Raw genomic sequence first — 13532 nt, 5'->3', positions numbered from 1 at the left:
TTGGTTGAGGTTATTGCTGCCAAAGGAGGGTCAACCAGTTATGAAATCCAAGGGTTCACATACTTTTCCCACCCTGCACTGTGAATGTTTACACGGTGTGTTCAATAAAGACATGAAAACATATAGTTTGTGTGTTATTAGTTTAAGCAGATTGTGTTTGTCTATTGTTGTGACTTATATGAAGTTCAGATCAAATTGTATGACCAATTTATGCAGAAATCCAGGTAATTCCAAAGGGTTCACATACTTTTACTTGCCACTGTATATGCAGGTAGCCTGTAGCCTAGGCATGATGTAAAATGAACGATTTAGCAGCTTGCTAAATTCAAATTGACAGACTAATTTATTTAACATGAATAGCGAGGCGATTTCAAGGTAAGAAGTGCTTCTGTTGCCGAATAGCCTGCTGGAATAGTCTACTGAGGATCGGGTTGTAATTTAAATCACTAATAATTTCATTTAAATCATATATTAATTATGGATATTACCTGAATAGGCCTAAGCTTGTCAACAACAGATGGGTTTTACTTTAATTTTTAACCTGTAGCTTAATCTGACTGACTGTTACCTTCAATATAATGCATTCTAACAACATCTGATGCAATTGCGATAGAACTGTGGCAATATTCACAATGGATAACTTCCAATTTCGTTAACTAAACATAGCCATTAATAATTGCATAATAACACAAGGCTACGACAACAAACTGAAGTTTTAGGCAATTTATTAAATCCGTTAGCCAGCCCCAGGTAGGCTACACAAGTGGCAAAAGTGTATTTGCAATGACTCCAGTGATATCGTTTCAACATATTTATTGTATCAAATGGTAGGATATAGTAGCCTACATAGAGATTGATAGGCTACTTAATGGCCAACAGATATCTAGTGGCACAACTTTGGTTTTAGAAGTGGAGAGGACACATTATAAACACTTCAAACAGCCAACCCGACCGCTCGTTGTCGTCCGCTTGGCCCTAAAGCCCACCACCCTCGTCTTGTGTCCCATTCCAATGGGGGGGGGCGCAATTTCAGACTGTGGCCCCATCCCCAGCGAAAGTTGCGCCCCTGGATGTATCACTCTCCACATTCCATGTCAGTTTCATTGTGACCTTTCGGCCATATCAGAAGCACGCGAGGGGAGTTCCATAACTTCCATTTTTAACATTTCCACACGCGCAGCACTCCAGACCCAAGAACTGAGGATTGGCATAATGCACTCCAGAGCACCTAGTTGTTTTCCTGTGTATTGTCACCTTGTTTCTTTATATTAATCAGTTCTAGCACGTTAATATGTTTTTATGGAGAGAGGGTTGGAAATATGTCTCCATAATAAAAATCTAAATAGCCTACCTACAACTGGTCAAAAGTTGTCATGACTGTCCCCTCTCACTCATGTGACTCGGCTGCAGCACTCAGTCTCAACATACACCTACCCCCTCCAGCCCTCCACCCCACTCATGTACTCACTCAGTTGACTCAGCAACAGGTCACAGTGAAAAATATATTTTTAAGAAGAAATGTCATGACGGCCGTGGTGCAATTTAGAAGTAGCCCAAAAACCTGCAACCCGTGACCAATACATTTTCGTAGCAGGTTAGGAGAGCATTTTCACAAACCGTAACCCTGTTCAGTCTCCTAACCTGCTACGAAAATGCAAGTTCGGTATCGAAGTGGCGCTAAGTGTTTCCCTGAAGTTCATGTAAGACTATGAACAGAGGAAGAGGTCCGTAGAAATACAGGGATCGTGCAAAAATGTTTACAATCTCTTTTTGAATTGGAAGCATTGTGAAGCAAGCTCCATTAAAGCGGCAATCTGCCGTTGAAACAATAACAGAGGGCAAATCACCCGTTTTGGTAAAAAGCTGAAGGATGGGGCTGGAGAAATGTAGCCAGTCTCAAATTCACAGACAGAGCTATGGATGCAAGGACTGACCATCCATGATATCAACATTATAGTTTTAACCATGCTTTGAGGCTCTATAGTGTTTATAAACATTGGCATAAAACAAACTTATATTTTGGGTTTGAATGTAGCACGGCAGTTGAACTAAGCTCATGAGGCATTTCTAAGTTATATGATGTGTACATATCATTAATTTAATGATGTAGCAACAGCCTTTAAGGTCACATGACCATATGGATAATTTTCCAAATAAAAGTACCCCAAATTCTTTTTACTTGAACGTTATCAAAGTTTTACACTACGTTCTTCTGGTTTTAAAATCGTGAAAAGGTTACTTTAATATACATTTATTGAAAACAAACAATACTTTTGGGCACAGATGTTTGCTCACTACATTGAAATAACAGATCAAAGCTAGTAAATGTACTTGTTCAATCTTTATGGGGAAAAAAACAGACAAAATGAGACCAGGTTTTTTTTATACTGAAATCAATTTAATCATATGTACATTAAGACTTTGTAGCAACAATATCTAGGCTTACATAGTTGTTGGCTGATCGTAAAAAGGCAGACATTTCTGAAAAGATCAACCACCATGTTACCCCTGCATTGACATGCTTACATTGTATAGGCATATTGATTACACAAGTTGCTGCCAACCAGTGCATCAATATATACTTCCATTTAATTTGTGTATTATTCAAATATGATTTTGGCAAAGCCAGAACAGCAGTCATAGGTCATAGCCCCATTCCTAGCACCTTGTCTATGCTTGTCAATGACTCGGGCAATAACTCACTCACTGGGGATGCATTAGCTACAGGAAGCTGTTTCCTACGATCTACCCTCCATCACTCCCCTTTTGCGGATCTGAGACGAACAGTTCTATCACATCTGCAAAAGGGAGTGATGACAGCCTGGGTCATTAGGTTGAGAGATATGGAGAAAGAAACAGAACAAAATACTGATTTCACACCAAGATGGCTACACATCACAAAAGGTATACTACTAAAGCGCCTTTCTAACGCATTCATACCCCTTGATTTATTCCACATTTCGTTGTGCTACAGACGGAATTCAAGATGGATTAAATAGATTTGTTCCCCCTCATCCATCTACACACAATAAGCCATACTGACAAAGTGAAAACATGTTTTTAGACATTTCTGCAAATGTATTGAACATGAAATACAGAAATATCTAATTTACATAAGTATTCATACCCCTGGGTCAATACTTTGTAGAAGCACGTTTGGCAGCGATTACAGCTGTGAGCATTTCTGGGTAAGTCTCTAAGCGCTTTCCACACCTGGATTGCGCAACATTTGCCCATTATTCTTCAAAAAAGTATTCAAGCTCTGTCAAATTGGCTGTTGATAATTGCTGTACATTCGACAACCATTTTCAGGTACTGCCATAGATTTTCAAGTAGATTTAAGTCAAAACTGTAACTTGGCCACTCAGGAACATTCACGGTCTTCTTGGTAAGCAACTCCAGTGTATATTTGGCCTTGTGTTTTAGATTATTATCCTGCTGAAAGGTGAAACACCTCCCAGTGTTTGGTGGAAACCAGTGGAAACCAGTTTTCCCTCTAGGATTCTGCCTGTGCTTAGCAATATTCCATTCCCAAGCATAACACATAGAATTTATTTAGGACAAAAAGTTAATTGCTCTGCCACATTTTTTTGCATTATTACTCTAGTGCCTTGTTGCAAACATGTTTTGGAATATTTTTATGCTGTACAGGGTTCCTTTTCACTGTCAATTTGGTTCGTATTGTGGAGTAACTACAATGTTGTAAACACTTGGCCATTTTCCAATAGCTGCCCTTCTTTACGAGGCATTGGAAAACCTTCCCTGATCTTTGTGGTTGAATCTAACACAGATTATTATGTGTGGGGTACAGAGATGGAAGGTAGTCATTCTAAAATCATGTTAAACACTTATTGCCTACAGAATGAGTCTATGCAACTTATTATGTGACTTGTTAAGCACATTTCTACTCCTAAACTGATTTAGGCTTGCCATAACAAAGGGGGTTGAATAATTAACTCAAGACATTTCAGCTTTTCATTTTTAATTAATTTGTAAAAAAGAGAAAAAAGAAATTGAAACAAAATCCCACTTTGACATTATGGGGTATCACGTGTAGGCCAGTGACAAAATCTCAATTTTAATAAATGCTTTAATTCAGGCGGTATCAACAAAAACGTGGAAAAAGTTCAAAGGTCAGAATACTTCCTGAAGGCACTGTGTATTTCCTTTTGCGTATTTATGCTGTGAAGAAATGCACTTGAAATGTTAATGCATATACACGATTGTTATTGTTTGCAATTAAATAATTTGTTCAGCATTGTGAAGGATGGGAGCGATAACGATGATCAGGGCCGAGATACAATCCGATCGTGGATTTAGACAATGCGCCATTAATACTGAACAGAAATATAAATGCAACATGTAACGATTTTACTGAGTTACAATTCATAAGGAAATCAGTCAACTGAAATAAATTCATTAGGCCCTAATGTATGGATTTCACATGACTGGGAATACAGACATGTATCTGTTGGTCACATATACCTTTAAAAAAAATGCAGGGGAGTGGATCAGAAAACCAGTCAGTATCTGGTGTGGCTACAGCACAGCGCGACACATCTCCTTTGCATAAAGTTGATCAGGTTGTTGATTGTGGCCTGTGGAATGTTGTCCCACTCCTCTGCAATGGCTGTGCGAAGTTGCTGGATATTGGCAGAAACTGGAACACGGCATCGTACATGTCGATCCAGAGCATCCCAAACATGCTCAACGGGTGACATGTCTGAGTATGCAGGCCATGGAAGAACTGGGCCATTTTCAGCTTCCATAAATTGTGTAAAGTGCTGAAACATGAGGTGACGGCAGTGGATGAATGGCATGACAATGGGCCTCAAGATCTCGTCACGGTATCTCTATGCGTTCAAATTGCCATCGATAAAATGCAATTGTGTACGTTGTCCGTAGCTTATGCTTGCCCATACCATAACCCCACCGCCACTCCGGAGCACTCTGTTCACAATGTTGACATCATCAAACACGAAGCCATACACTTTCCACTGCGGTTGTGAGGCCGGTTGGACATACTGCCAAATTCTCTAAAATGACGTTGGAGGCGTCTTTTGGTAGAAATTAACATTCAATTTTCTAGCAGCAGCTCTGGTGGACCTTTCTGCAATCAGCATGCCAATTACATGCTCCCTCAAAACATGAGACATCGGTTTGACGAAACTACGCATTTTAGAGTCGCCTATTTCATTGTCCTCAGCCCAAGGTGCACCTGGGTAATGATCCTGCTGTTAAACCAGCTTATGCTATGCCACACCTGTCAGCTAGATGGATTATATTGGCAAAGGAGAAATGTTCACTAACAGGGATGTCAACAAATTTGTGCACAACATTTGAGCGAAATAAGCTTTTTGTGCGTATGGAAAATATCTGGGATCTTTTATTTCAGCTCATGAAACCAACACTTTACATGTTGCGTTGATATTTTTGTTCAGTGTAAAAGTCCTTTCCGATTGAGCCGACATATGCAGCATCAACAGTGAATATAGTCTCCGCGAGAACATTGACTTTAAACGGTACACTGCGGGACAGTGCACAACCGGATTTAATTTCAACCTTCCCAATTCCAAATCAACACCGAGCACCGAACCGTGTGCACGTCATGTAGATCTGAAATAAATAGCTGTAAAAGTCAGGTAATAGTTCCCCTTTGGTCGAGATGAACACCTAGGTGGTCGTTGCTAGTTGTCTATTTGGAATTGGGCATGAGAGTGTGATCTGACGAGCAGTGTCTAAAATAAAATGTCTGCCATAGGGTAAAAGATCACCACATCCTTTACACTCGTTCAGATTAAATTGATGTGATACATAGACCTAGATTATGAACAATTGAATGTAAACAAATTACAGGCCAACGTAAATGACAACATGTATTGGTGGTGATGATGTCATCAGCCCAAAAAGGACAATTTCCTCTCCAGATGTAAAGAAAAAGGGATAGGGATAGAGGGGAGAGGAAGAAACGGAAGGATGAGGGATAGGGCGAAAGAGGAAAACCAGATAACCCACAGGGTCCGGTTCAGTTCTGTATCCATACCTGGATGTCTTTGGGCACACATCAAAAGTTCCTCCTGAATAACTTAACTGTAGAGTTCCTGGCTGTCTGTATTTAGACTAATTCTGTGTCTAGAAATTCTGCGGCAGTCGGCCAAGTTAGAATCTCTTCATCTGTCGGCGCTCCTGTCGTCTCTGCCTCTTCTCATTCACCTCCTCTGGGGCGGCACCAGGGGTCTTGGCCGAAAACCAGGGGCCTAGGAAGTTCACCCACAGCAGGAACATTGCACGGGCCGGGGCCTGACACACACAGGTCGATTAAGAGATCAACGAGGGCCATAAGAAAGGGAAAATAAACATTCAAAGAGAGAGTACAGCAAGTATGGGATAAACTCTTACCAGCAGCCAAAGGTACCAGGAGTAGGAGGAGATGGTGCTGAGCACTTGTAATATAGCAGTTAGCAGGATAACATCCTTCAGATGCCTATAATGACAAAGAATCCATCATAATGCACCACACTACCATTATAGCTTTGCGAGATATACCCTTGAAGGGAGATAAGGGTACCATTGTTAGATGCATGTTGAACATGCTGTAACACTCAGCAATTCTCTCTCGCACACACTGTATGTTTGCACACTCATGTTCACGGAAACGCACACTCCTGCTGTGTGAGCACTCACTCTGCCATCCCCTGCTCCATGTTCAGATCTATTCCTCCGTCCAGCAGACTCCCATCCTCACCAAACACTGCTTTGGCCATGGCAGTCATGGAGCGGTAACTGCCCACATACACTGCTAGCGCAAACACCAGCGCAAACTACAGGGGTGGGAGAAGGAGATGGAGGAAGGAAGAGAGACAGTGGGGGAGAAACCAAAAAGGGAGGAACGAGGGGGAAGGAGGAAAGAATAAAGTTAGTCATCTGCAATCGTCCCAGTTTTACTGCTCAACAGTAGAGGAGCCATCAATGTCAATAACATGCACAGAATGAACTCGCTCACCCATGTCCAAAACGTTGAAGAGCTATAGAAGACCAAGAGGTTTAACGCAGTGTATATCGCCTGGGAGAGAAACAAGTGTCAGGTGCTGTATTAGTCACAATTTCCATTCAAAAGGTAACATTGACAAGGAAGACGTTGTCTTACGTTGGCTCCCAAGATTACTCTGGTGTAGAACTTGAGTGTCGTCGCATTCTCCTCGTAGATTTGCTTCTTGCCTTTAGTGCCGACCTTACCTTTGGGCTGTGTGCATTAGAAAGGCAGGCTGTTAGTGTAGTCAACATTGCATGGACTTCGGGAAGTAAGATAGCTTACTAGCATTAATATGGGGACAGGCTGTGTAGGGTTTGTTAACTAACGTTGGCTCAAGCTAATTAATTGGCTTTGATACACAGTTTATCATTCTATTAAATGAATTAGTCAATAGGTACTCATAACTGAGGATGAGTTAGTTGCTATGGTGTTATAAAGCATAGTAGACTCGTTATCCTATGCTGTCTGTCCAACCTGAAACATACGCAGATCAAAGATTCTCCTACCGCCATTAATTCCTTAACCCTGTGCTGCTGCTCCTTTCACGCGTAGTAGGTACTTTTTTGACATCGACTTGTACAGTATTCGAGCAATTTAGATGGCCCGTAATAACACAGGCTTGACGTTCAACTGTGACGAGCTCTCAAAGGTAACGCATCAGCGTTTAAGAATTACACTTCCGGCGCAGGTAAGACGTCACTAATTCAAATGACTTTCTATTCAAAAATGACTTTGTTGCCATCTGGCGTCGTGAACGTGAATGCATTCAACTACAATGGTTGTAGTTATTGCACAATTTTTGTAATTTACAAATATAACAATAGGCCAACTCAACCAGAACCATTTTGACAGCCATGCCTGACAATAACTATATAGATTCAAAATAAAACATAAGCAAATCAAGCATATAAACCTGCTTCGAACATTGTGCCAGGTAGGTGGTGATCATGAGATCAGCTCCACTCCATACTAGCAGTGTGCAGTGGAAGAACAGCTTCACTGGGCACCTGGCCTGCAGAGTTCAGTACTACTGCACTCTGCCCTGTTGGGTTAGGTCTGACTGATTTCTAAAGTGTATTTCCATACGTTCACCACTTGAGGTCAACAACTCACAAGACAATCTTTGAATGATCACATTTTGATGAAGCCCTGACCACTGTAGTGAAATAAATAGAATTGTGACCATGTCAAATTTGTGTATAAATGTTGTCCACATCACTTACTTTTTTTGCATTTTTAATCCCTGAAACCAAAGATTTCCCAAGGGCTCAGGATTTAACCAAATCAGACCATTACAGGGCGCAGGGATGAAGCCAGTCATATCAGGAGCAGTTAAAACCTGGAAAACGATGCATACTGAGCAATACAGTATAACCTCCTCTAACATTAGGAATTTACCACCTTCATTTTCATTTTATTTCACCACTGGTATTTTATCACCACCATTACCTGCATAACTTGGACTGATAGAGGATCAGTTTTGATTGCCTGCAAACACATTAAAACCATAAATGCAGTGTGAGTAAACCGTTAGTGTACCTCTTGCCAGGGATTTCAGTAGTTTGGTCAGACTGGGTAGTATCTGCTGTGGACAAATCCTTAGATGCTTGGGTCACGTCTGGCTTCAATGGGCTCATGGTCATCACAACATACTATTTATTCATCACTATTTTCAGAATTTTCCTCAGGGTTCCCTTCCAGGTCAGTCCCAGCAGGAGTTACCAGGTACAGGTCTGATTGCTCTGGGAGTGGTATAGCAGCAACCTCATGACTTCCAGGGTGGCCTTCATCAGGGTTCATTGGTGCCCATGGTACAGGCACCCGCAGCTGGGGTAACCTCTGTCTGGGGAGAGGCTGGAGGGAGGGCAACTAACACTCAGCCCAGTCCAAGCTCTTCTCTGTCCTGGCACCCCAATGGTGAAACTAGCTTCCCCCTGAAGCTAGGACAGCAGAGGCTAAATTAATCTAAGATACATTATTCTGAACCAACACTTGCACTTGACATCCCCCCCTCCTTACTAGCTCTGACTTTGCTGATAACTACTTTATTGAAGGTACGTGTACTTACTATGCTTGTGGTGTGTGGCGATCCCACCTAGCTATCTTAAAATGAATGCACTAACTGTAAGTCGCTCTGGATAAGTAACGCAAATCTAATGCTGGTGTAGGCAGTTGTACTCTGAGAAGTGGTACCACTGGGTGGATATGTGGTTGTTGGGGGATTAGTGCTTCTGGACACACGGTTGAAACCATGTGGGCCTTACTTCTCATCTTCAGATTGGTCAGGCTTTTTCATTTTTTTTTTATTGTTGGACATAAAAGTGTAAAAACACCAGGAAATGAGCTCCAAGTGATTTTAATTTAAGAAATCTGTTCCCAAGTATTTCCATGCATAATAGATAGACACGTGATCATATAAAATATAAGCAATGTTTGAAATTATTATATTTAAGTCAAACATATCCTTTAAGGCTTATTGCAGTCAATTTGCAGTCTACAAATTATTTGTAATTATAAACTGGGTGGTTCGAGCCCTGAATGCTGATTGGCTGACAGCCGTGTTATACCACAGGTATGACAAAACATTTATTTTTATTTTTACTGCTGGTAACCAGTTTATAATAGCAATAAGGCACCTGTGGGGTTGTGGTATATGACCAATATACCCTGTCTAAGGGCTGTATCCAGGCACTCCACCGTTGCATCGTGCATAAGAACAGCCCTTAGCCATTGTATCTTGGCCAAATACAGTGCATTAGGAAAGTATCCAGACTTCTTCACTTTTTAAACATTTTGTAACATTACAGCCTTATTCTAAAATTGATTAAATACATTTTTGTCCTCTACACACAATACCCTATAATGACAAAGCGAAAAAACAGGTTTTTAGAAATGTTTGCAAATTTATTCAAATAAAAAACAAATATCTTAATTACATAAGTATTCAGACCCTTTGCTATGAGACTCAGGTGCATCATGTTTCCTTTGATCATCCTTGAGATGTTTCTACAACTTGATTGGAGTCCACCTGTGGTCAATTCAATTGATTAGACATGAATTGGAAAGGCACACACCTGTCTATATAAGGTCCCACAGTTGACAGTGCACATCAGAGCAAAAACCAAGCCATGAAGTCGAAAGAATTGTCTGTAGAGCTCCGAGATAGGATTGTGTCGAGGCACACATTTGGGGACGGGTACCAAAACATTTCTGTAGCATTGAAGGTCCAAAAGAACACAGTGGCCTCCATCATTCTTAAATGTAAGAAGTTTGAAACCCCCAAGACTCTTCCTAGAGCTGGCCGACTGGCCAAACTGAGCAATCGGGGGAGAAGGTCCTTGGTCAGGGAGGTGACCGAGAACCCGATGGTCACTCTGACAGAGACCCAGAGTTCCTCTGGGGATTGGAAAACCTTCCAGAAGGACAACCATCTCTGCAGCACTCCACCAATCAGGCCTTTATGGTAGAGTGGCCAGACGGAAGCCACTCCTCAGTAAAAAGCACATGACAGCCCGCTTGGAGTTTGCCAAAACGCACCTAAAGGACTCTCCTTTCTCTCATGAGAAACAAGATTCTCTGGTCTGATGAAACCAATTTTAAACTTTGGCCTGAATGCCAAGCGTCACCTTCCAAGGTTCACCTTCCAACAGGACAACGACCCTAAGCACACAGCCAAGACAATGCAGGAGTGGCTTCGGGACAAGTCTCTGAATGTCCTTGAGTGGCCCAGCCAGACCCCGGACTTGAACCCGATCGAACATCTCTGGAGAGACCTGAAAATAGCTGTGCAGCAACGCTCCCCATCCAACCTGACAGAGCTTGAGAAGATCTGCAGAGAAGAATGGGAGAAAGTCCCCAAATACAGGTGTGCCACCTTGTAGCGTCATACCCAAGAAAACTCGAGACTGTAATCGCTGCCAACGGTGCTTCAACAAAGTACTGAGTAAAGGGTCTGAAGACTTATGTAAATGTGATATTTCCGTAATGTAACAAAATGTGGAAAACGTGAAGGGTTCTGAATACTTTCCCAATGCACTGTACCACTCACCCTCATGCCTTATTTCTTAATTATGTTCTGGCCCCCCGACCATCCGCTCAAGAAAAGAAAATCAGCCCGCGGATGAATCTAGTAGATGATCCCTGCTCTAAGGGCTGAACCACCACTGCCAAATGATAATGTTTTTCTGCCTGAAAGCTTGGCTTGTAGTTACAAAATATTAATTTTATCCTGGGTGAATCCTTAGCAACCAGATGTCTGGTGGCAGTTTCCCTTGAATTGAAACTACTGGACTCACTCATCCTATGATTAAACACCTAGGAGAGGAACTGTTTACCCCAGGCTTGAGGAGGCTAACCTGGGCATACCCTCTGGTCTCATTGGTCAAGTCAATACTAATTGGTGCTATCACTTTGGGCAGGGAGATGGATACTTGAGTATTTCTGTTGGACTGGTCTACTAGCCGCAGACCTGTTGAATGAGCCTGTAGTAAACTTGGAGCATAATTCTTACCTTGTTGGGCATCGACAATTTACACAGGTAACTAGCGCTGAACAAAGCAACAACCTGGTCTCAGAGCATTTCGTATTATTCTTTACGTAAATCCGAGACACTCCATTTAGTATGATGTTACGTTTCGTATGGTATGTATTAATTTGCAGATGTCGTATGATGTGTTATGAATTACAATTTGTATGATATGTTACGAATTTGCAAAACATACAATATGTTACGAATTTGCAAAACATACAATATGTTATGAATTACAATTGATTGTGGCTAATGTTAGCTAGATAGCATTAGCTAACATTAGCTAGCTGGCTAACGTTAGCTAGGCTAGGGGTTAGGGTTAGGCTAAAGGGTTAAGGTTGGGAGAAGGATTAGCTAAAAGGGTTAAGGTTAGGTTAAAGTGTTAGGGGAAGGGTTAGCTAACATGCTAAGTAGTTGCAAAGTAGCTCAAAAGTAGTAATGAGTTGAAAAGTTGCTGATTAGCTAAAATGCTAAAGTTGTTCATGATGAGATTCGAAAAACTCATAACCTTTGAGTTTATATACATTCATGTTATACACTCACCCATCCATCACAACCAGCCACCCAACTTTCATTTTAACCTTAAGTAACCATCTGTCTTATGTAACCATAACAAACATATCATACTAATCTGAGTGTCCCAGATTTACATTTACTATGTTATGTATAGTCTATAAGACCAGACTGGGTCAGGCGCTGTTGGAACCAAGGAAGAGGGAATCGTCCTGCACATTAGGCAGCCTTCAGGCCCACAGAGTAGAACCAACTATTCAGTTAGGTTTTGTAACCCTTGTCACAGAGGCGGTCGTAAGATGCAAAGATGTTGGGATTTAAGGAGGGGCCAACCATCTCGATTCTAGGTGTAGCATAGTTGTCACGTCTACTCTCGCTCCTCCCCTCTGGCGTTTACTAACCACCGGTCCTGGCAACCATCATTACGCGCACCTGGCATCAATCATTACACGCACCTGCTCCTCATGATTAGTCTCACCTGGACTCCATTGCCTCTCATTACCTCCCCTATATCTGGCACTGCCATAGGTATATTCCCCAGGCAGTATTAATGTTGTTCCATGTCTGTTGATTCCTGTATTGCGCTCTGTTACGGTTATTATTAAACTCACTACCTGCACTTGCTTCCTGTCTCCCAGCATCATCGTTACAGAACACAGCCTCAACAAATGGAAGCAGCAGGAAATGAGGACCTCTCCCAGACGGTCGACGAACAGGGAGACCTACTTCGTAAGCACCACAACCAGCTGACGCAACTGGGGATGGCTATGGATGAGGTTCTTTGCAGTCTTCAACGTCTTGAACATGCCTGTAAGGTGTTGCCTTCCACTAGTGGAGAATACTCTGCCACCAGTCGACCTGACTGGTTGCATCACTGCCTGGTATGGCAACTGCTCGGCCTCCAACTGCAAGACACTACAGAAGGTAGTGCGTACGGCCCAGTATATCACCGGGGCCAAGCTTCCTGCCATCCAGGACTTCTATATCAGGCGGTGTCAGAGGAAGGCCCAAAAAATTGTCAAAGACTCCAGCCACAGACTGTTCTCTCTGCTACCACATGGTAAGCGGTACCAGAGCGCCAAGTCTAGGTCCAAGAGGCTTCTAAGCAGCTTCTACCCTCAAGCCATAAGACTCCTGAACATCTAATAAAATGGCTACCCAGACTATTTGCATCCCCCCCCCTTTTCACACTGCTGCTACACTCTTATCTATGCAAAGTCACTTTAATAACTCTACCTACATGTACATATTACCTTGACAAACTGGTGCCACCACACATTGACTCTGTACTGGTACCCCTTGTGTATAGTTTCGCTATTGTTATTTTACTGCTGCTCTTTAATTAGTTTATTTAATTGTAATTTATTTTAAACTGCATTGTTGGTTAAGGGCTTGTAAGTAAGCATTTCACTGTAAGGTCTACACCGGTTGTATTCAGCGCATGTGATGCATAAAATT

At 42.0% G+C, this 13532-nt stretch overlaps 1 protein-coding gene across 2 annotated transcripts; it reads right to left on the bottom strand.

Annotated features, from left to right (window-relative positions):
• Nucleotides 1-2376: 2376 nt before the first annotated feature.
• On the bottom strand, nt 2377-7710 carry LOC129834273 (transmembrane protein 208-like). Of its 2 annotated transcripts, XM_055899117.1 has the most exons (6): nt 7540-7710; nt 7148-7243; nt 7004-7063; nt 6685-6821; nt 6400-6484; nt 2377-6300 (listed from the first exon to the last, which is right to left on the bottom strand). In XM_055899117.1, the coding sequence occupies exons 1-6, from the start codon at nt 7543-7545 to the stop codon at nt 6160-6162; spliced, it is 525 nt and encodes a 174-aa protein (XP_055755092.1). In that variant the 5' UTR covers nt 7546-7710; the 3' UTR covers nt 2377-6159. The 2 variants fall into 2 exon arrangements, with proteins under 2 accessions (XP_055755092.1, XP_055755093.1); XM_055899118.1 differs by lacking the exon at nt 7540-7710 and having other exon boundaries at nt 7004-7025; nt 7148-7226.
• Between the last annotated feature and the right edge of the window lie 5822 nt (nt 7711-13532).

The sequence above is a fragment of the Salvelinus fontinalis genome, chromosome 35 (genome assembly GCF_029448725.1).
Source record: "Salvelinus fontinalis isolate EN_2023a chromosome 35, ASM2944872v1, whole genome shotgun sequence".
Classification (NCBI taxonomy): Eukaryota; Metazoa; Chordata; class Actinopteri; order Salmoniformes; family Salmonidae; genus Salvelinus; species Salvelinus fontinalis.
This window is presented reverse-complemented; position numbering and strand designations above follow the sequence as displayed.